General features: G+C 40.8%; 1 protein-coding gene and 1 long non-coding RNA gene across 6 annotated transcripts in view; both read left to right on the top strand.

The window, feature by feature from the left end:
* The window catches only part of LOC139306828 (peripheral plasma membrane protein CASK-like), a 35,498-nt gene extending 20,370 nt beyond the window's left edge, over positions 1–15,128 (top strand). The window contains exons 9-27 of one of the 5 annotated variants that reach the window (XM_070930784.1): positions 201–284; positions 558–657; positions 1,704–1,721; positions 3,811–3,932; positions 4,107–4,184; positions 4,380–4,460; positions 5,888–6,076; positions 6,309–6,387; positions 6,699–6,784; positions 7,080–7,148; positions 7,239–7,307; positions 7,661–7,696; positions 8,788–8,984; positions 9,454–9,569; positions 11,035–11,100; positions 12,230–12,310; positions 12,550–12,752; positions 13,453–13,536; positions 14,943–15,128. In XM_070930784.1, coding sequence (XP_070786885.1) covers positions 201–284; positions 558–657; positions 1,704–1,721; positions 3,811–3,932; positions 4,107–4,184; positions 4,380–4,460; positions 5,888–6,076; positions 6,309–6,387; positions 6,699–6,784; positions 7,080–7,148; positions 7,239–7,307; positions 7,661–7,696; positions 8,788–8,984; positions 9,454–9,569; positions 11,035–11,100; positions 12,230–12,310; positions 12,550–12,752; positions 13,453–13,536; positions 14,943–15,119 — 1,935 coding nt within the window. In that variant the 3' untranslated portion in view covers positions 15,120–15,128. Of the gene's footprint in view, positions 1–200; positions 285–557; positions 658–1,703; positions 1,722–3,810; positions 3,933–4,106; positions 4,185–4,379; positions 4,461–5,887; positions 6,077–6,308; positions 6,388–6,698; positions 6,785–7,079; positions 7,149–7,238; positions 7,308–7,660; positions 7,697–8,787; positions 8,985–9,453; positions 9,570–11,019; positions 11,101–12,229; positions 12,311–12,549; positions 12,753–13,452; positions 13,537–14,942 lie in introns of all 5 variants that reach the window. The other 4 variants (XM_070930783.1, XM_070930782.1, XM_070930786.1 and 1 more) reach the window with 4 other exon arrangements.
* A 2,325-nt stretch (positions 15,129–17,453) lies between these two features.
* LOC139306507 (uncharacterized) lies at positions 17,454–20,243 on the top strand. The gene is made up of 5 exons (XR_011599478.1): positions 17,454–17,489; positions 18,498–18,566; positions 18,663–18,757; positions 18,894–18,985; positions 19,658–20,243. It is a non-coding gene; the product is annotated as an uncharacterized lncRNA (long non-coding RNA).
* Positions 20,244–20,895: the final 652 nt, after the last annotated feature.

The following is a 20,895-nucleotide window of genomic DNA, read 5'->3' as shown; positions in this document are numbered from 1 at the left end:
TTTGGCATCTCAAAGTCACCTTTAAACCACTGGCCGTACTGATGCTGACACACTTCCTTCGGTTTGGAACCACAGCTATGCTTTCACATCCGCTCTGTGACTGCTCTAATGTGCGTGTGTGCATTGGGTGTGCTAATGTCCCCACCAGTGTGTTTATGGTTTCTACTTGTGCTTTTGTGGATATGGTTTGTTGTTTTTAGGAGAGGGACAGGTATGCCTACAAGATCCACCTGCCTGAAACAGTGGAGCAGCTGAGGAAGTTCAACGCCAGGAGGAAGCTGAAGGTCAGCACTGTGTTGATGTTAAATTCTGAGGGTTAGTCAATCTGAATCTACAGATTCAGTGAAATTAGAGATGAGAGGAAGTGTCACCTCCTCCACACTGCAGCTGTTTCTGACGACTGACCCAGATTAATTTCTTGTCAAATGTTTTCTAAGATTCTCAACAGGCCTGTCCCCTTAAGGCCTCATATGCAAACACATAAAAAGCGTGTACGCACACCCCACAACATGTATAGCTTTATGTAATAGCTGTGCTATCCTTACTCTGTATCCCAGGGTGCAGTGCTGGCTGCTGTTTCAAGCCACAAGTTTAATTCCTACTATGGTGACCCCCCAGAGGAGCTTCATGACTTCTCAGATGACCCCACCTCCTCAGGTAAATCTCACAACAGAACCCTATCCTGGTTTGGATCTTTCAAAATGTTTTCATAACAGAGAGATTTAGTTACTAGTTTGTGCAGGTAGGATAAGCAACCTAAAGAATTTAAAACACACACTGATTTGTAAGATAATATAAGGACAATAAAGTAGTGTCATTTAGATTCAAATGGTGTTATGGTAATGTAGTGATTAATGTACAAACCTTATATCTACTATTTAGTTGTCCACAAATGTAAGTATCCACTGATGTGTCACATAAGGGCAAACATGAAACTCACCAACATGCATCTGCACCAAAGAACACGTTCACTTTCTTGCCCAGTTTCTATTCTCGTGGTATCTATTCTAGTGTCTTAATGTGATCTCCAGCTGTCTGTGTAGAACTTCCTCTGTTTGAATGAAGACAGATGTTGCCCAACAGCCTCGCTTCCCTGTCTCAGCCACGGACTTTCACTTCCTTTGATAAGAAGACTGCAGGCTGAACCTGCCAATGGTTATCAGCATACAGAAACCTGCTGTCATAAACAGTAGAAAATGACCAGTGTGTTACATCATCACCTAATGAATCAGTGCGATGAGCTAAGCTCTTCACATCCTCAGGTGTATGTGTAGCTGCTGCAGCCAGATACACTTATAGCCCCCATATGTCCTTTCTGCTGAGGCTGGCAGTCTGTTGCAGGCATGCTTCCTGGTGACTGGTTTATTTTTACCATTGCAGACCTCCAGACGTGTCTACAGTCATAGACTTGTGTAGTATAGATGCTTAGATGCAGTAGTTGCTTGCTGCAGCTTGGCAGATTATTCATAGACTTTGCTGCTCTTGCTGATTTTCTCTCTCTGTTGCTGCTCTTTCCTCTATTTCCCCTCTGCCTCCTTTTATTCTCTACCTGCCCTCATGCTTCCTCACACTGCCGTCTCTCTGACTCTTTGTTGTCTGACTAAGTTCTTTTTTAACCTCTACATCCATAACTGCTGTAAACCTCCTCTAATCTCAGCCTCTCTTTCTTCGGTGTCGTTTTTCTTCTGCTGTGCTGTCTCTAGGACTGCTAGCTGCTGAAAGTACGTATCCCCCTCCCCATAGAATCTCGATGTGTGAATCATTACGACATCATCATCATCATCATCATCATGTGCATTTTTTTCTTAGTATTGGATAATGTGGGTCCTGATCTTTCAAAATGGCTTCCTCTGTGTCTCCCACTGTCTTCTCTCCTGTCTCCCTTTAAGAAAACCCATTTGGTTTGATGAGTGTTCTTTTAATGCAAATGCTTCCTCTTGACCTGTAAAGATGATGTTCTGTTTACATGCATCCTCATTATACCAATCACAGTTTTATGCAAACACAGTTTAACAAAATATTCTGATAATTACCTTGTGAGACGAACAAATCAAAAGGGAAGAGGATAAGATGCTCACATGCTTCAGTTTCCTAATTAACAATTTGGATTTTCTATCATAGTGAGGTTTCTGCTAAAGCCTTTCTTTACAGCGTATTGTATATCACTTTCAGGTGTTAGTTCAAAAGCTGTGTGTCTTAAAGAGGGATGTAATTGATGAATGAATAGTAAGACCTCTTAAGTATGTTGCTGTCAGGGCAGCACATTTTACTACTATTTGACATTTGCAGACTGCAGGTTATTTCGTTATGGTTAGGTTTTAAGTGTCTGAACGTGTAGTCACATGATATGTCTTCCAGAAAAGTAAGTTGAGCAGAATTATTGTTAAATCTTACATTTTTCTTTGGCCTTCTGTTGAATAATTACCACAGAGTGGGAGCAGGGGCAGTCATTTTAAGCGACAATACTATTTTGTTTACTTAACTTCCTCGAGGAATAGCATGCATTTTGATTAACCGCTTATTGAGCTGTACATGGCTGAAAATCAATTCAGGAAATTGTTTAAAATTAGTATGCCTTATTTGGAGTAGTATGATGCATGTAAACAGACCTATAACAAGTTTTCCCAATGTTAAATAGCATGTTTTGTCCTCTGCTGTGTCTCTTTCATGCTTCACAGTAAAACTTGAATCAAAGTCTCATTTGTTCTTTTCTCAAAGCCCATTATTAACCCAATATTATATATGTATGTAATTGGGATTATTTTCTCAGTATGTGTCTTACATCTGTTATTCCAGGGCTTCTTTGTAGAGTTTTCTTGTTAACTGAACTCAGCCTCCTCTAAGGCAGTGCATGTTGTCCTATTCAAGAGTCAGTGCAGGATTAGAAAGTTTCAAGGATGGAGTAATCAATAGTCTCTACATTTAACACATGAAATATTTATGAAATAATTTGTAAGAGATAGAGGTCACTCCCTGCTTTGGCTGTAGAGGCCTTGGAAAACTCTGATCATAGTCGTGTAAAAATCATCTCACCTACCGCTAATAAATTCTGTGGTCATTTAAGGATTGGCTTGTGGGTTCAAAAGTATCAACGCTCATCTCTAAATTACTTTAAAAGTTAATTTCAGAGAGAGGAAATGTATTCTGACCACGCTGCACTGTTGTCTATCATCTAAACATGTCACATCTTCTTTATCACCAAGGAGCTTGTTTATTAAGTGGGCTACACACAGACTTTTAATTTGATATATTATTACAGTACATGTTTAATTTGTGGGAAGGCTACACTTTTTAAGAAACTATTTGTCAGATTTGAATTCTTTCTTTACTTCTTACTCTACATTTTAGCATTTTCCATTTTTTTTCTATTTTGCATTTTCTTGGGTGTACTGCTCCTAACCTATCATCCACACTGTGACTTTCTGAACTGACTTTCTTCTGATGTTGTATTGATGCAATGTACCGCTGTTTCTCTGGTTTTGCTGCATGTGTGCGCGATGCAGCAGGTACTTGGGGTTAAATAGTTCTGAGTGTTTGTATGTGTTTTATGTGGTTTCTGTTGTGACTTGTACTGTTTGTCTTTTGTTGGTGTTATTTTTTTTGTTGCATTTGTCGTTTTTTTGCCTGTTTGTGGATGTGTAAGAGGTTGTGTGTTTGTGGATAAGTCTGTCCGTCATGTTCAGTGTTTGCATTTTGTGTAGTGTTGAATGTCTGCTGGGACTGCTTGATGTACTTGTGAGTTTATCTGTGTGCTTGTGATTCAGTCTATATGTGAGTGTATAACCTCTTTATGTGTGTGTATGTGTGCAGGGGCAGTGTCACAGGTTTTGGACAGTCTAGAGGAGATTCATGCATTGACTGACTGCAGTGAGAAAGACATGGACTTCCTCCACAGTGTCTTCCAGGATCAACACCTCCATACCCTGTTAGATGTGAGTAAACCACACTGTAATACCAAACGTGTCCAGTAGGTGTCCTGACAAGTCAAGAGTCAGCTATTTGTCCAACATGTACCTTCTACTTATTACTATTACTGTGCTGTTACAGTTGACGCTTGCATTATCAGTTGGGCTTAATTAAATGTTACTTATTGTTTGTCATTTCAGCTTTATGACAAAATCAACACCAGGTCATCCCCTCAGATCAGAAATCCTCCAAGTGATGGAGTGCAGAGAGCCAAAGAGGTGAGGACGTCCCTGCCATTGTTCACTAAATAAAGGGACAATTTTTAAGATGAGACAACACATCTCCTTTATGTGGCTTTTAAATCACTAATCTGATTTATTCATCAACAACAACCAGAATCAGACACTGTGTTGTGACATATTGTTTCTTCAGATTCACACCTCTCTCCCCTTGTCTTTTGTTTTTTTCACCAGGTACTGGAAACCATCTCATGTTACCCAGAGAACATGGAGGCCAAGGAGCTCAGGAGGATCCTCACACAGCCACACTTCATGGTGAGACATTACAGAAACACACACACAGAATAACGTACATGTTTTTATTGTTTTGACAGGTTCAGATTTTTTTGCATGTAGAGCATACTTATTGGTGTGTGAGATTACAATCTAATGTGTAACGAGTGGGGTTCTTTTGACAATCCACATAACTCCCTCTGCCACAAAGCTGCTTAGCACCTGAGCTTGGCGGGCAGGGATAGAAACATGCAGAGAAAAAGAACAGAGACAGAAGCATTAGAGCGGTAGGAAGAGCTGAAGAGAAAATGTGCTGAGGGGCTTCGGTGTGGATATACAGTTACTTTTGCGGTCACTGCAGCACCGCCATGTTTGTCAGATAAGTCTATTGGCTCAAACAGACCTGAGACAAGAAGAGGATACTATTGATGGACATGGAAACTGAAAACTGAGGCAGAAGGAATTAGTGGTGGATTTCATGTAAAGGTATAGCATCGTTGGTGTCTGTAATTGCCAAAGCTGAAGGAGTGTAGCTTGTTTTGTAGCTGCAGTTTTCATCTCAGTTAAGTGTTATTACACCAGTATAATAGCAAAGTGGTAGACTTTTACTGTATGTAAGTTGTTTTTGTAGATGCATTCTTTTGCTTTTATTATAGTTAGAAGCACAAGGCTGAGGTGTTTCCTTGTGCTGATTCAGTCTGTGACACTTACTGGAGCTGTCACACCTCGGGTTTGGTTCAATCCAATTAGCCCGTCTTGCTCTCTGACCTGAGCGGCTGGGTTGCCACAGACATTTAACAGTGCTGCTAGAAAAATGGGTGTGAAGGGCTTTTGCATGGTTGCACATGGGAAGAAACCTGTCTCACTCTCCAATTCTTTTATTTTAAACCTTTTCCTGTGTAGTGCATGACTTTACTTATGAAGCAATGATCCAAGGGCATCCTTTGTTCCTGTTAATTATTAACCTAGTATTCAGTCATTTTGTTGGTATTCATTGTCAAATACCATTGTTGATGCCTTTTGTAAACACAATTTTTCCCCAATTGTTGTTCTTCTCAGCCACAGTAATGTTCACCATAAGTCAAAAGCCTTTAGTGCCAGCTGTTTCAGCTCTCCATGGCTGTCGTGCATCATCAGCAAACATGTTGTTTCTCTGTCAAGCAGATGTGATCATTTGGCAAACGCAGCTAGTAGATGTGTTTTGTAAAAACACACTGTGTGTCAGTAACATGCTTAGTACCCAAAGAGGATTAGTGTAAGCCACACTCTTTCTAACGTTGGAGCAATCCACTCACATACACACAAAGATACTGTGTGTGTGTGTGTGTGTGTGTGTGTGTGTGTGCAACCACGTGTACCTTCCTCTTGACTGCTTATTCACACAGTGTTTTGTAAAACAGGGTTACCTAGGATACTGTGCAATTGGATGCATCGGTCCCAACATTCACGACTGTCTGTGTACTCTCCAGGCTCTGCTGCAGACCCATGATGTGGTGGCCCACGAGGTCTACAGCGACGAGGCGCTGAGAGTGACCCCCCCACCCACTTCACCTTACCTGAACGGAGACTCCCCAGACAGCACCAACGGAGACATGGACCTGGAGAACGTCACCAGGGTTCGCCTGGTCCAGTTTCAGAAGAACACTGATGAGCCAATGGTGTGTAGACAGAAACAGAGACACACATCGCAGATTGCACTACATTTCAGATACGGGTGAATTGACATCCTCACCGTCAGGCTCTTTTATTTCCTTATAAGTTCACAGTGAAGTACAAACATCAGAAGTACTTTTCACACCTTTTCAGCAGTTACATGAAAGTAACTGAAATGCAACCTGAGTTATGATCTGTTATCGGTTTTCCCTCTGACCTTCTGTCTGTCTCTTCTAGGGCATTACTCTGAAAATGAACGAGCTCAACCACTGTATTGTGGCCCGAATCATGCATGGTGGAATGATTCATCGACAAGGTACGCATCCATATGAAAATACTGCCTGCAACCTTACACCAGGCATGCATATTTAAACAGGCACATTCAGCCATTCATTTTGTCAATGTGATGAGATCTAAAAAATAAGATAAATCACAGAGATTATAAAGTAGATTCTGGTTATTGAAATACTGAAATGAAACTCTTCCTTTACATTAGTTGGACTCCCCTTGGAGCCATCTCAATAACCCCTGGGGGTTTTCTGGCCTCTGTTTTGTGAAGCGCTGATGTTTCAAACACCCAAGAGCCTCATTTGTTGCCTTTATTAATTCATTATTTCTCCGCTTCAGGGACTCTGCATGTAGGAGATGAGATCCGAGAGATTAACGGCATCAGCGTTGCCAATCAGACAGTAGAACAGCTCCAAAAGATGCTGGTAAGTCACTCAGATTAGACTCTCTCCTCCTCTGACTTTCCATCATGTGGACTGCGCAGGCTGATTTTCTGTTTATTTTACTTTTGTGTTCTTTTGTTTTATCCAACCAGTATTCTTAGCATTTATTTTAGACATATTTGATTTACTCCAAAAGATGTTGCTATGTGTAATAGTAGTAGTAGTAGTAGTAGTGTCACTTGACCCTCTCAGCTTCTGTATGGTGTTGCTATTATTGTTAGGTATTGTTTCCATTAAAAACTCATGCGTAACATGTATTTTTTCATTGTCTGCACAGAGGGAGATGAGGGGTAGCATCACCTTCAAGATTGTACCTAGTTACCGGTCCCAGTCCATGTCTTGTGAGGTAGGGAATCAAAAACACATACTTGAATACATTTTGGCATATTTGGGTGGGGGGGAGAGAAACCCATCCATTTTGTATTTTCTGTTGCAGAAAGAGTCACCAGATTTGTCCCAACAGTCACCTGCAAATGGTCACGCTAGTGTCACTAGCTCCATCCTGGTATGTCTGCTTCTCCTTTTCACTGTCTCACACACACCGTTTCACAGTAAGGAAAGAAAGAAAGATTAAACATGGTGTCTTTGTAAGGTTTTATTGTTGTTGTCGTGGTTATGATCTAACAGCATACAGATCAAAGTTAGTCATTCATGGGATAAGATACTGTCAAATCATATCTTGGATTTATATCTGGACCAGGATCAGTGTCACATGTTGTTCCCCTTCAACTGGTACCTATCAAAATAAAAGCATATGTCATCACAAAAGCATTTTAAGCTAATTTTGCTCTGTTTTTATGTTTTCGTTTGTAAGAAACAAATACTTCTACAAAAACTTTCTTCTGTCATCCCAACTAGGACCTGCCATCGACGATCCAGCCCAAAGGCCGTCTGGTGAGCTTTCCATATTCTTTACACCACCACTGCACTCCTCCAGTTCACTTATGTGTTCCTCCCTTTGCCTTACAATCTGCTACTGATATGACAAACTAACACTCATCCCGACAAGTACCAATCTGCATGTATGTACTGAAAAGCACTCATGCGTTCTTCCATTACATCTATTTTGTTTACATCGAGTATTCTCCAATGTCAGGCCTTAGCTCTAGTCTGCTTTGGCCTCCCTTGAACATTGGAAAGGATTCCTACACGGTTGTAAAAAAACTAAAGTTTCCTGGTAAAGAAAATATTACATTGTAGTGTAATATGGCCTTGTGGACAGACATATTTCCTTGCTACATTGTATTAAGAAATTAGTTTGTAATAAGGAACGAAATTTCAGATGAGAAATGTTAGGAACCCTGATTTGTCTTGGTCACAACTTCATCATTAGTTGATTTCAGCCATTTTTGTCTGTGTCAAGATCACACAGAAAATGCAGTACAAACGTTGTGGTATATTAGATTCAGCATCCAATTGTGGGTCCCTCATCACACCTCCTTTGTTTATGCCCCCCCAACGTTTTCTACTGCATGATATATGTGTAAGTGTGTGTGATGCTCTCAACCCCATAGATCTCCAGACCTGCCATCAAGGACAAATTGTCCATCAAGGTAAGATGTCTCTAAGTGGACCCTTCGTAGAAGTAGATCCCAACTTCTCCCACCCCCATCGCAAACCTCGGTTCCTCATCGTAGTGGTGTCTAGATCCCATGCTAGCTGTCAAGGCTTAGTCTTCATACCTGGTTCATCAGCGGACATAAAAAGGCAAAAAAAAACAAAAAACGGATACGCCCAGAGATGTGGTAAAGCGCGTTGGATCATTTTTGTCTTGCTGTTCATTTATCCAAATGTCTGCTCGCTCCTGCTTCAGCTTATACACTCTTTATTTTCCCTCTGCTGTGTTTTTATCTTTTAATGACAAGCGTCAGTGCCACATTCCTGACAACTTAACGATTTAGCAGCCAGTCTCCTCTCTTATGGGCAGCTCGGCCCATCTGTTAGCACCTAACACATTTTTTTGTCTCACTGTCTTGCCCTTACAGATTTATGTACGTGCTCAGTTTGAGTATGACCCGGCGAAAGATGACCTCATCCCATGTAAGGAGGCGGGCATTCGCTTCCGGGTGGGTGACATCATTCAGATCATCTCCAAGGATGACCACAACTGGTGGCAGGGAAAACTGGAGAACACCAAGAACGGCACAGCAGGCCTCATCCCCTCACCTGAGCTACAGGAGTGGTGAGTAGAACATCTGACAAACAAGTAAACCCTTCATCTGTGCTGTATTTCTGGGCATATTTACACTCAGTTTATTAGGTACACCCAACTAAAACTAATGCAAGGCTCTGATATTAGACCCCATTAGTTTTAGCTAGGTGAACTTCATAAACTGGCAATTTAGTTTGGTAGTCTATAAGTTATGATTGAGAATTAGGGGAACAAATGTAAAGTAATTTCAACACCTCATAACATTCCCGCCAGGACTTGAACCTGGTAGTTCTATCACATGTGACAGATGCGTTACCAATATACCACAGGAGTTCATGAATAGCTTCACTACAACGCTCAACCAATGCTGGTCCTTGTATCTGTGTACATTAACAGCTACAATTTTTTTTTACTCTGTGTACCCTTCGGGTCTTTAACATCTATAATGTAAAGCCACCGACAAGGCCATTTAATTGAACAATACATGTGTTCTTTTCAGGCGTGTGGCGTGCATAGCGATGGAGAAGACCAAACAGGAACAGCAGGCCAGTTGTACCTGGTTTGGCAAAAAGAAGAAACAGTACAAAGACAAATACCTGGCCAAGCACAATGCGGGTAAGTCAACAAAACATCGTGGCGTACAAATAAATGGTGCAACAGAGCTAAGCTAACCCACTACAAGCATTTAATTTGGTACCTCACTACGGCAAAACAGTGTAACTCAAAGCAAAGAGGCAGTTGATCCTAATTAAAAAAGTGTAAGAAATCCATTCTCAAATTACACTAGCACTGCTGAAGGTAACACCTTTTGTCAGGGATTTACTAGCTATGTGTCACGCAATTTGAGCACAGTCTTACGAGTGATGAGTATTTTTGTACCATTTAAAAATCAGATGGTGTGATTGAAGTGGCTAGGTATAAATAATCCCGTTGTTGCACCTTTGTAGCGTCAGGTATGTGTAATTGCTGCACGCCTGTTGCATTTTCCCTCTGACAGACCTCTCCTACTGCTCTCTCAATTTTGCCCTGTTTTCAGTAACTAACAGTGTTGCAATTAACAGCTTTTGATGTTTACAATTTTTTTTATGGTGTCTTTTGTTCAATTTGTCTTTTTATTAACCCTTCCGCTCCCACCCTTTGTCCATATTTCATGCTGTCTCTTACCCAATGACATGGCTGCATGTAAGTAACTCCAGACAGCTGGCATCCAGCCTCTGTGTTTTTCTTCCTCCTCTTTGTGCTTTTATACCTCGTTCTCTTCCTGATGTCTCCTTGACTTTTGAATGATGGCTTCTTTGTTTGGCACCTCGTCAGTTTGCATTACTAATAAACCAGTCAGAGTAGTTATGTTGTATCTGACCAAGGTTAGTGCAAGTGTTAATGCTTTCTCAAAGACCTTCATCGGGCCTGCTTGTTTGAACTAGCAGATGGTTATTTGAAAACATTGAAATGAATGTTAATCTCATTCGCATTTCTTGTGTCTCCTCTGAATCTGTATTAGGTCTGCATTCATTTGAGATACGTTTTGTGGAGTATGTACACTCAGGTGCCGTTTTATTAGGCACAACAGCCCTGTAATAAATCTTAACGTCATGTTACAATGTTGAGTTTTTGTTTAACCGTTTATTCAACTTAATGGTCATTTTGATGTTGGCTTGTGGTGATGTTGAGTTGTATTCCATTATACTGATGAGTGGAAAAATACCTCTCAGGATATAACCCAATACAATTCAACAGCACCACAAGCAAACACCAAAATAACCGATAAGTTGAACCAACACCTCTGTGAAACAGGTGAAACAAAAACTCAACAATATAACCTTCATGAAGTAGGAGTTACTGCAGGACTGTTGTAGTAGGTTGTGTTAGGTTTAGCTGGGTGTACCTAAAAAGAAAAATGGTGGCTGAGTGTATATCAACCACTTGCTTCACAATTTATCCACAGACTCATTGTAAGAATGTTTTTATATAATAGTGAACTTACTGTAACCCCTGAACTTAACTTACATGTTAGCCCTTTACAGCTGAAGCCACGCTAACCTAATGTTTCTCCTCTGTTTTGCAGTGTTTGACCAACTAGATCTGGTGACGTATGAGGAAGTGGTCAAACTGCCATCTTTCAAGAGGAAAACACTAGTTTTACTTGGTAAGTGAAAACAGTAAAAGTTGTGTTAATTTGTCTGTGTAGGACAGGGAGTGGTGGCAATCTGCAGGTTTGCATTATAACAAGACATCACTGACTTTTATTTATTATAAATAAAGATATTACACCACTGAGTCTACAGGACACATATTCACAGACCAATATCTCAAGTTTAACTCCACCATAAACTTCAAGGATCACATCTTAACAGAGAGGAGACAGAGCGAGGCAGCACATCCAGGGGAAACTTCAAGCCAAAGAGGTATAAGAGGTTAAGAATTCCTGATTGCGACCATGATGGACGCTACTAAGTCATTGAATGATGTTTTGCTTTTTTATACTGGCTGTGAAACAATACCACTGTAGAGAGACTACTATATAAGAAACTGAGGACAAAATACACAGTTTTTGCGTCCAGAAATACATTTAAAAGTTCACCCGAAGTGAATAAGAAGCTTCAGTAGTCTGAGTTAGACAAATCAAATGTGAATCAATGTAGCAAAGTCAGACAGAAGCCTCATATTGGCTTCAGCTGAACTTTTGAACACATTTTTGTACAGAGTAGTCCCTCTATGGCAGTATTACGTCACAGTATGGGCAGGAGAAATGTTATAGCCACCCTTAAGTCCTGTGGCATGAGAGTATTAACACAGAAAAAATCCAAACCGATCCTTTAAGATCTCTGCTGGTCCATCTTAAAGACAAAACTGGACTGGTGTATGAGTTCACATGCAATAGCTTGGGGGTGACACTACACTGTGAAACAGCAGGAACACCAAACAATAGACTGGTTTTGGTCTGGTGTTCACTGACAGCTGATGTTTCCAGTGTTTAGACACAGCATTGACTAGAAAGGGGTCAAAGTCCTCAACCAGGAGTCAGGGGAAAGCCGGAGAAAGATTAAGAGGCAATTCACATCAGACCAAGACCACCCTTGAACAGACAAAGGGATTCCAATCTCCCCCATATACAACCACCTGTTATCACATGACAACTGAGCAAACCATTTGAGTCATTTACTTTTTAATATCGACAGGCAATGTTGAAGATTAACAGAAAGACTGCAAGATTCTCTACTGTCTATTACTGGATAGTTGTTTAATTCAATTGTCTGCTGTCTCCTCTCATTCAGGTGCACATGGAGTTGGTAGGAGGCACATCAAGAACACACTCATTACCAAACATCCTGACCGCTTCGCCTACCCTATCCCTCGTAAGGACACACACACACACACAGAACAACTACACAAGTGTAACAAGACGCATAAACTGACTCATATAAACCCTTTGAAGGTCCTGTGGCGGTAAGGTGTCAACCCCCAACTAGAAACCAAAGAGGAAATCATAAGCAACACATCTTTGCTGCTCAGTCTTAAATACCTTACACCTGCTGCACAAAAATGAAAACACACCATTCCCTCTTCCTAACTGTCCATCTGTCTCTCTGCTCAGACACGACTCGGCCTCCTAAGAAGGATGAGGAGAACGGAAAGAACTACTACTTTGTGTCTCATGACCAGATGATGCAGGACATCAGCAACAATGACTACCTGGAGTATGGCAGCCACGAGGATGCAATGTATGGAACCAGGCTGGAGACTATCAGGCAGATCCATACACAGGGCATGATCTCCATCCTGGATGTCGAACCACAGGTAAGGATTTAACAAGCCATTTTCAAAAATGCACCTACAGTTTTACATGACAACTTTTTAACACAGCTGATGTCTGAATTCAGTGCATTGAAAAAGCTGCACACATTCAGCCGCCTCAACAGCATCAGTAAGAAATTCTAAAAGTCAATTAAGTAGCATTTCATATGCACAAGGAATTCAATATATTTAATAACCATAAAATACTATGAACCAAACTGTTCTAACATGCGGAGAAGATGTCACAACCTAATGTCTTCTTCGGCTAAGGCACTGTTGGTCATTAACAAAGCCATTAAGATAAACATTCATCAGCAAATCAAGTCTTAAAATCCATCACGTCTGCCTTCATTGATAAAAATTCTGATCAACCACAGTTGGAAGAAAAGTTTTTTCGTGCCCTCTCATGTACCAGATGCCAAATATCATGCAGGAAATGAAACTGTAACATTTCAGTGTAACTTAAAGGGCTGATAGGCAGTTTTTATTAACAAAATTATGAGTCTGTAATTTTATTGAGACATTTTACATTACATTACAATGTCACATCTGACACATCTATTTTTTTTGGTCAAAGGAGTTAACACTCTCCTCCTTTTTATTTTAGTTTTACCAACGTTTTCTTACAGTTCATTGGGCATTCATTCATTTTTGTGGAAGAACTACACAATTCAAAAAAAAATGTCTCTCTCTCTCATATCAGGCACTAAAGATCCTCAGGACAGCTGAGTTCGCTCCCTATGTTGTCTTCATTGCAGCTCCCACCATCACCCCAGGCATGACTGAGGTACAGTCACAAATACTTTCTTGCTTCTTCTCTCACTCGTGCTAGTTTCAAGTTTACTTTTTCTGCACGTACTAACTCTCATTCAGTCCAAATGCACTCACACTGGCATTTTAGTCTGAATTCAGAGGCGTTTCACTTAAATATTTCATAAAAAGAACACTTTCCAAACTTGACAAGAAAATGAGTCCAATTAAATTCAAGCCTAATTTGATACCACATGATAATGGGACTCTACTCTCCATTTATCTAGCGTACAAGAAAACAGGCGCCAATCTCGTGTTTGGCAAAAAGTGATATAAATAACTACAGTTTGTTGGAGAAAGTAAAAGCATGAACATAATTCAAACAAACCCAGTGTGAAAACAGCCTTAATTTCTGTTCCTGTCATCCTTTTTGCTTTGCTCACTTTCTGTGCCCTGTATGCTTTATGCATGTTTGTATTTTCTTTGGCATGCCTTTTTTCATTTGCACTCGAGGTCCCAAAGTGGTGCAGGAAACTGCCTGTAAGTACTAGCTAAATGGTGTGAGTTCAAATTGTTTTATTGTAGAAAGGCATGTTTGTGTAGCTCAAGTAGTTGTCTGGCTTTGTCTATCCTTATTCCTCTTGATTGCCACTAATACTTTTAATACTTCATTTTGTGATTTGTCATTATGTATGTATATGTATATATATATACATATATGTAAACACATATGTGTTTATATATGTGTTTATGTATAAACACATGTTGATATATGATTATATATAAATACGCATATATATGTTTAAACATAAACACACATACACACGTGTTATATATGAACACATATATAACGCAAGTGTGTATTTGTGTGGTTATATATGTGTATGTGTGTGGGGTCATATATGTGACACACATACACACATACATAGTTATAATCACATCTATACACACACACACACGCACACACACGTCTCTCAGTTGATGCCTGAATGTGAAAATATGACTGGCAGCATAACAAGGCTCAGGACCTTCCAGTACTGCGTAAAGTAAGACTCAGTCCTCAGTCCTTTGTTGTTATACTGTCACTCATGTCTCTCAGTCGATCAAGGCCAAAAGTCTGAAACTGAAAACACCTGATGTGAAAGTGGAAAGAAACATAAGACCTGAACCAGAAAAAACAACATTTGAAAATCAAAACAAGACCTCAAATATGAAAATATGTAGGAAAATGAAAAATTATTGTAAAAGATTATTCAATTATTAAAACTATTGGCCTGGATTGAGCAAACACTTCACAGATGCTAAGAGCATTATGACCAGACAACCACCAAGAGTTCCCTTTTGTATCTTAGTATGAACTTATATAACCAGCAAATTGAGCCTTGAAGCACATCACACTTAAACATACACCAAAAGCAATCAAACTCTTTTTCTCAATCACAGGACGACTCTCTTCAGCGGCTCCAGAAGGAGTCAGAGATGCTGCAGCAGACCTACGCTCACTACTTTGATCAGACCATCATCAACAACGAGATTGATGACACCATTCGACTGCTAGAGGAGGCTGTAGACCTTGTGTCCACCACCTCTCAGTGGGTCCCCGTCTCCTGGGTCTACTGACATACACTCAACGGCAATTAGCGCATCACCCTGAACGATCCATCTCTGATCCGACACAGATGCTAAACTTTGCTCAAATCCCCTTGAATCACGTCTCTCTCATCAGAATCATACATTTCTGTAGATAAACTGTTGTTGAAAAAGAGGGAAATGAAGAAACTAATGACTCTGATGCCTCACTACAGAGACTTCATCCTGCCCCTACCCCCTTTTTCTCAACAACTTCAAAAGCATATCGTTGTGTACATATATACATATATATATATAAATGATAAAAAGTAAGTGACTATGGTTCTGTCCTAATATAGTTGAAGGGTGGGGAGTGAGGGGCAGTGTGGTAGATATTTTGTACTTTTCTTTTGTAATTGATGGATGGGTGGTAATATTGGAAAGGCAATAGTGAGCATGACCATAAAGCAGTTTTATGTGGGTGCCTGTGTGTTGACCTTTTAAAAAAAAAAGAAAAAAAGAAAAAGGCACTTCTTGTGGTACTCCGTGTCCTCCTCACCAACATCTCCAAATCTCCTCGGCCCCTGTGACAAACAAGCCGAACTTTGAAGCACATTAGAAGCTGCTACAGTGGCGACAAGTAACTCTCTCAGCTCCACATGCAAGTTTGAGTGAAGCAAAAAGCACAGGAAACTTGGCAGTTTCTTTCTCCCTCACCCACCCCCAGCCCTTTATTTATTTCTTTGGCCCTCTGTGCCTGTCAGTTTGTTGAAGGAGTGCACTGCATCCCTCTACGCTGTCTTTCCGTGTGTTGCTGTAGCCTGTTGTACCATGCTTCCCTTCCCAACCTCTGACGGTCTTTGTTTACATCTCAGTTTGCACAAAATGGACAATGAAGAAAACATGTAACGCATTTCGTCACCTCAGTTTTCATTTGGTCTTGCCTACTCTCTGACTGCGTTTACCCCTTTCCCTTCATACATGAAATGCTAGTCAGTGGACCTGGAATATCGTTCTTGGGGCGCGATCCGCTATGAAAAAGTACCAACATCCACCACCAAACATGGCTCCAGAGCTGGACGACAACAAAAAAACAAAAAAAACTAATGGAAAGGAGAAAAATAAACTGCATCATCAGAGCCTTGGGGGAGAAGTCAGTAACACCTATGCACACCCCTGGTTTCTGCCAGGCAGACCGCCACGACAACCATTTTCTTCTTTCCTCACTCTCAGATAGTGAGCCACACTTGCTAAAATGAAAGTGTTCATAGGAATGTCTGTGTGGAAGGGGAGAGCCTCATGTAGGTGGGATAAATCCAATCTAGAGCCACCGTTTTGGAACTGTTAACTGTTGTCTTTAAAAATATAAAAAGGAGTATTCTTGTTTTGAGGGGGAGAAAATAACTAAATTTTGTGTGTAAATGTTTCAATGGTGCGTACGTCATACGAGTGAATTACCAAGAGCCAGTGTATATTAATCCTTAAAAAAGAAGCTCAGTATGTGACATAACCTCTTCATGCTTTACTGGAAGTGACACAATGCAGCCCAACCTACAGTATGCAGGCACATCAGTTGAAATGTCTTTAAAAAAAAAAGAGAGAGAATTAAAAAAGTAAATATTCAACTGTGAGGTGTGGCTGCTGTTGTTCCACTTCAAGTAAAGTGTTCTCATTTCAAGTCCTGTGTAAATTACCTCTGCAAATGACAAAAGCAGCTCTTCTGTATGAAATGTTGTTCTTTTTTGTTATTTCATTTTTAAAAATATATTTCCTTTTACGTGTTTAAAGTAAACCGATTTGTCTTTCTTCTGATTCTTTTCTGATGTGTGTGTGTGGGTATAATAATTGTAGTATTTTACATATGGGTTTAAAAGTCCAACAGGGATTTAACAAGTCTCGTAACAAGTGAAGATTTGTCTCCGATTTTAATGAGACGCTCCCACAGACAAAACCATGTAAATCTCCTCTATATTCAATGCCATGCCCACAAGGAAAGCGTAATGAAGGTCAATATAAAAATCACATTATTCTCATAAATAATACAATATTGCATTCCACTTTCTTTTTGAACTGAACTTATTTCAGTGTGAAGATATCAACGAGCCTAAAAGCACAACCATACAGTGTTACAGAGTTCACAAGTTCAGAATAATGAATATGCAAGAACCTTTAAAAGTCTAGTTTAAACCACAATCTGGAAGCTAAAAACAAGTAAAACACTCTGAAACCATACAAGCTACTGTCAGTTCACTGAATTTGATCCAGCAGTGGGGGGGCATACGAACCCACCGAATTTGGTGAATCCAGAATAAGTCCTGGTGAATATTTGAAGAGGAAGCCAGGGCGGTCCATGCAGACCTCTGGAGGCGTGGCCCAGAACCAGGAGGCGTGCGGGGCTGGAGCGGTGGTGGAGAGAGACGGGTGAGCTGCAGGGCTCTGTTATTCCAAAAGAAACAACATTATTTATCACTCCATTTATATATCAGCTTTGTGAACGTGGGCGCGCATTTCCACACGCTCTCGCGTGCTGTACAGCGCCACTCTCCTGTCAGGTTTCGTCGCTTTACTCGACGTCTCCTTCGCGGTTGTTGTTGTGAGGATCAAGCCTTTCGCTTCACCACGTTGGACACTCGTGATGACGTAATTTCACGTGACTTTACGTGCGGTGAAAAAAACATATCTCGCTGGCGCCCCCGAGTGGCCGCAGGACTACACCATTTCGATTGCAGAGTGCAAAGGGTTAATATATGTTTTATGTGTTACTTTAAGTGTCTGTCAAGTCGGGGGTTGTTTGTTACAATGAAAACGCCACCAGCATGTGTTTGTATTCTGCCACAAATCCGACGTGAGAGGAACATTCCCATGCAAAGTGTGCACTGGCATCTCTCCGTGTCAGTTCTCGCACTAAGAAAGAGACTTTTCTGCCTTTTCTTGTGTTTTTGTCCAAAGACAAACGATAAACCTAACGTTCATCTCGTCTGTGTCTGGAGCAGAGATACCATATAAGGACATCCGTGCCCATCTGACATCAGATAGACACAGCATTTTCTGCCACCATACGCTCGTGCTGAGTTCATCTTAGGGCTCATATTCCCTGCCACGGAATGCAAAATTAAGAATATAGAATATCATTACCAGCATTTCCCACGTGAAGGACTTAATTCATCGATAAGTACGTAAATAAATGCTGAAATAAATACACAAATAAAAGACGTAACTTTAAAAGAGACTACTAAAGACTACTTTTCTTTATTTCTACGCTTTTGTGCTTTACAATAAGTTTAGTGCCACCTACGCCATTACCATGGAGACACAGAAATGCAGTTGAAATGAATATTTTGAATATTTATTTATAAATATAAATATGTACAGTATGTAAATATGTGTAGAAGTACTTGTGTGTGTGTGTGTGAGCGTATACATATGCAGCCACCTTCAATCCTCCTGACTACCCGCCAACGCAGCCACAGTGCCAGGGAGGTCAGCCCACGACGACTGGTGAGACACACACACACTTTAACAGGACATGTTTGTTGTCAACTGGACTACTAGCATGTATGGCACATAATAACAAAACTCTTCCTCTGAAACCAGAAGGGGGGGAAGAAATGAAAATAGAAAATCCGCACGGACGGAGGCTCAGGATTGGCCAGGCTGTCAGGTGACGCCGACCTTGTCATGCTGCTAAGGTGAGACCCACGTCCTTCCTCCCTCCCCTCATTTCTCTCCTTGTTTCCTCCTCACTTTCTCTCTTGCTTTCAACTTAATTCAGCCTGTTGAGTTTATTCAATTTCTCCTCCTCCTCCCCCCCCCCCCCCCCCTCAGTCTGTTTGAAGATGAAGATGATGTCGAAGATGATGAATGATGCCTTACTTCACCTCGAGGATCCACTGTCTTCTCCCCACAGAACTCGCCTGGTAAGACTCACATACATTGTATTGAAAATTGGCAGTACCTTTTTTATTTCACACATTTGGTCGCCGACACAAAAACACTGTTGCTGTTGCAACACGACGGGGATGGGTCGCTGCAGATTGTGTTGTTGGAAAGGTTCCGCCTTAATGAGGAGTCCAAGTCTGACAACAACCGACCAAACACCCCCCTCTGCAGTCCATCCACATTTAAATTGATAGATATCAAATGGCACAAATGTTTGAAGCATGTGCTCCCATCCATGTCACCTCCAAGTAGTGGTGGGGGAGGGGGGGTCTCAAACTAGTGTATCATTATAATGGTCTGAGAGAATAACTGAATGACTAAAGTGTCTATGAAATTAAAAAAAAGCTACTGCCATGAGAGGTACTAAGCTTCATCATGACTATAGTGTCTGACTCATGCGTCATGACCTGTAGTGTGTTAGTGTCATGACGCATGACTAAAGTCATGCGTCATGACCTGTAGTGTGTTACACCTGTAGTGTGTTAGTGTCATGACGCATGACTTTAGTCATGCGTCATGACACTCATGTGGTGTGTTAGTGTCATGTAGTGTGCATGACTAAAGTTGCGAATATAATAATATAAGGCGTGTTGTCCAAAAACATGAACCCTTTCACTAAAATATTTCCTTCTCTACTGCATAACCCCCAGATTGTATCTCTTGAAACATCGGGAGGGGACACGGCCCTCTCCCTTACCCACCGCCCGTGCTCACCAGCATGCGTGAAGTGATGCTCCAGATACCAGCCACGGGCGGGATTCGAACCACACTGCACCGCTCCAATCTTGCGGTCACAGACGAACCCACCACGCCACCAGGTCCCCTTCGCATTTGAACTTGTTCTCCGGGCGCTTTTATTTCTTCACTTTGGGTGTTGGGCTTTAAAATTCAACCATTTTCATAAGGTTCGAACCCACAACCTCAGGCATTGTAGTCAGTCTCCTAACACCCTGAGCTATTTCATCTGACACTCTTCACTGCTTCTGCTTTTTCCTTTGGACAGTCAACAAGTCCTCATAGTATCTGCAGAAACCTCAAAAATCATAAGTTTGAATCTTTATTAAGACTCACAGAGTCAAACAGGGATCGAACTCACAACCTCAACATCACTCGTGAGCGTTTTAACACATTGAGCCACCATGTATTTCCTCTGTAGCTCATATCTCTGAGCGGTTTTGACACCCCACTCTTGGTGTTGGATTCAACTGAATTAAAGTTAATTGAGTCCTCCAGGGATCTTTCCGCCTCCTGTGTTGACTTCTCACCACTATTTTGATGATTGTGTATAATCATTTTAGTCTTTTTTTTAAGCAAAAATGTCAAACTTTTGCTTGTTCCAGCTTCTAAAATGTGAGGATTGAGTAACGATCTTGGAATAATGTGACACAAACATCCAACTACTGCCACTTTAAAAGACTAAAATATTGTTAATCATGAAGTGCACCACTTCCTTTCATTTCATGCCGTAACACTCCTGTTTATTGTCATTGCTATCAATCTAAAGATTTTTTTCTTTCTTGAAAATCGAGGCTTTTAGTGCAGAAAACTTGTTGACTATAATGTATCACATGAATTATGATGGTTTGTATGTAAACACTTGTTCCTGCAGAGGACTCAGGAAACACTAAAATCAAAACAGAAGGAACTTTTATATTATTATTATTTATTTTCCTCTGTATCGTGCACATGTCTCGTTTTTCCAGAGGTTTTGTTTGTTTGTAGCACGTTGGAAGTTTGGATGTTTTTTTCTGGACAGACAAACTGAACCAGCGATATTAACGATACACAACCCAAATTCTGTTGAAACGTAGGAAACATTTGATTTATTACTGAGTGTGGCAGGCAGTTCAGATATTTATTCACAGATCAAACATTTAATAGAAGTTGT

The sequence above is a fragment of the Enoplosus armatus genome, chromosome 24, assembly GCF_043641665.1.
Source record: "Enoplosus armatus isolate fEnoArm2 chromosome 24, fEnoArm2.hap1, whole genome shotgun sequence".
Lineage (NCBI taxonomy): Eukaryota > Metazoa > Chordata > Actinopteri > Centrarchiformes > Enoplosidae > Enoplosus > Enoplosus armatus.
Note: the sequence above shows the minus strand (reverse complement) of the source record. Positions and strands in the feature narration are given on the sequence as shown.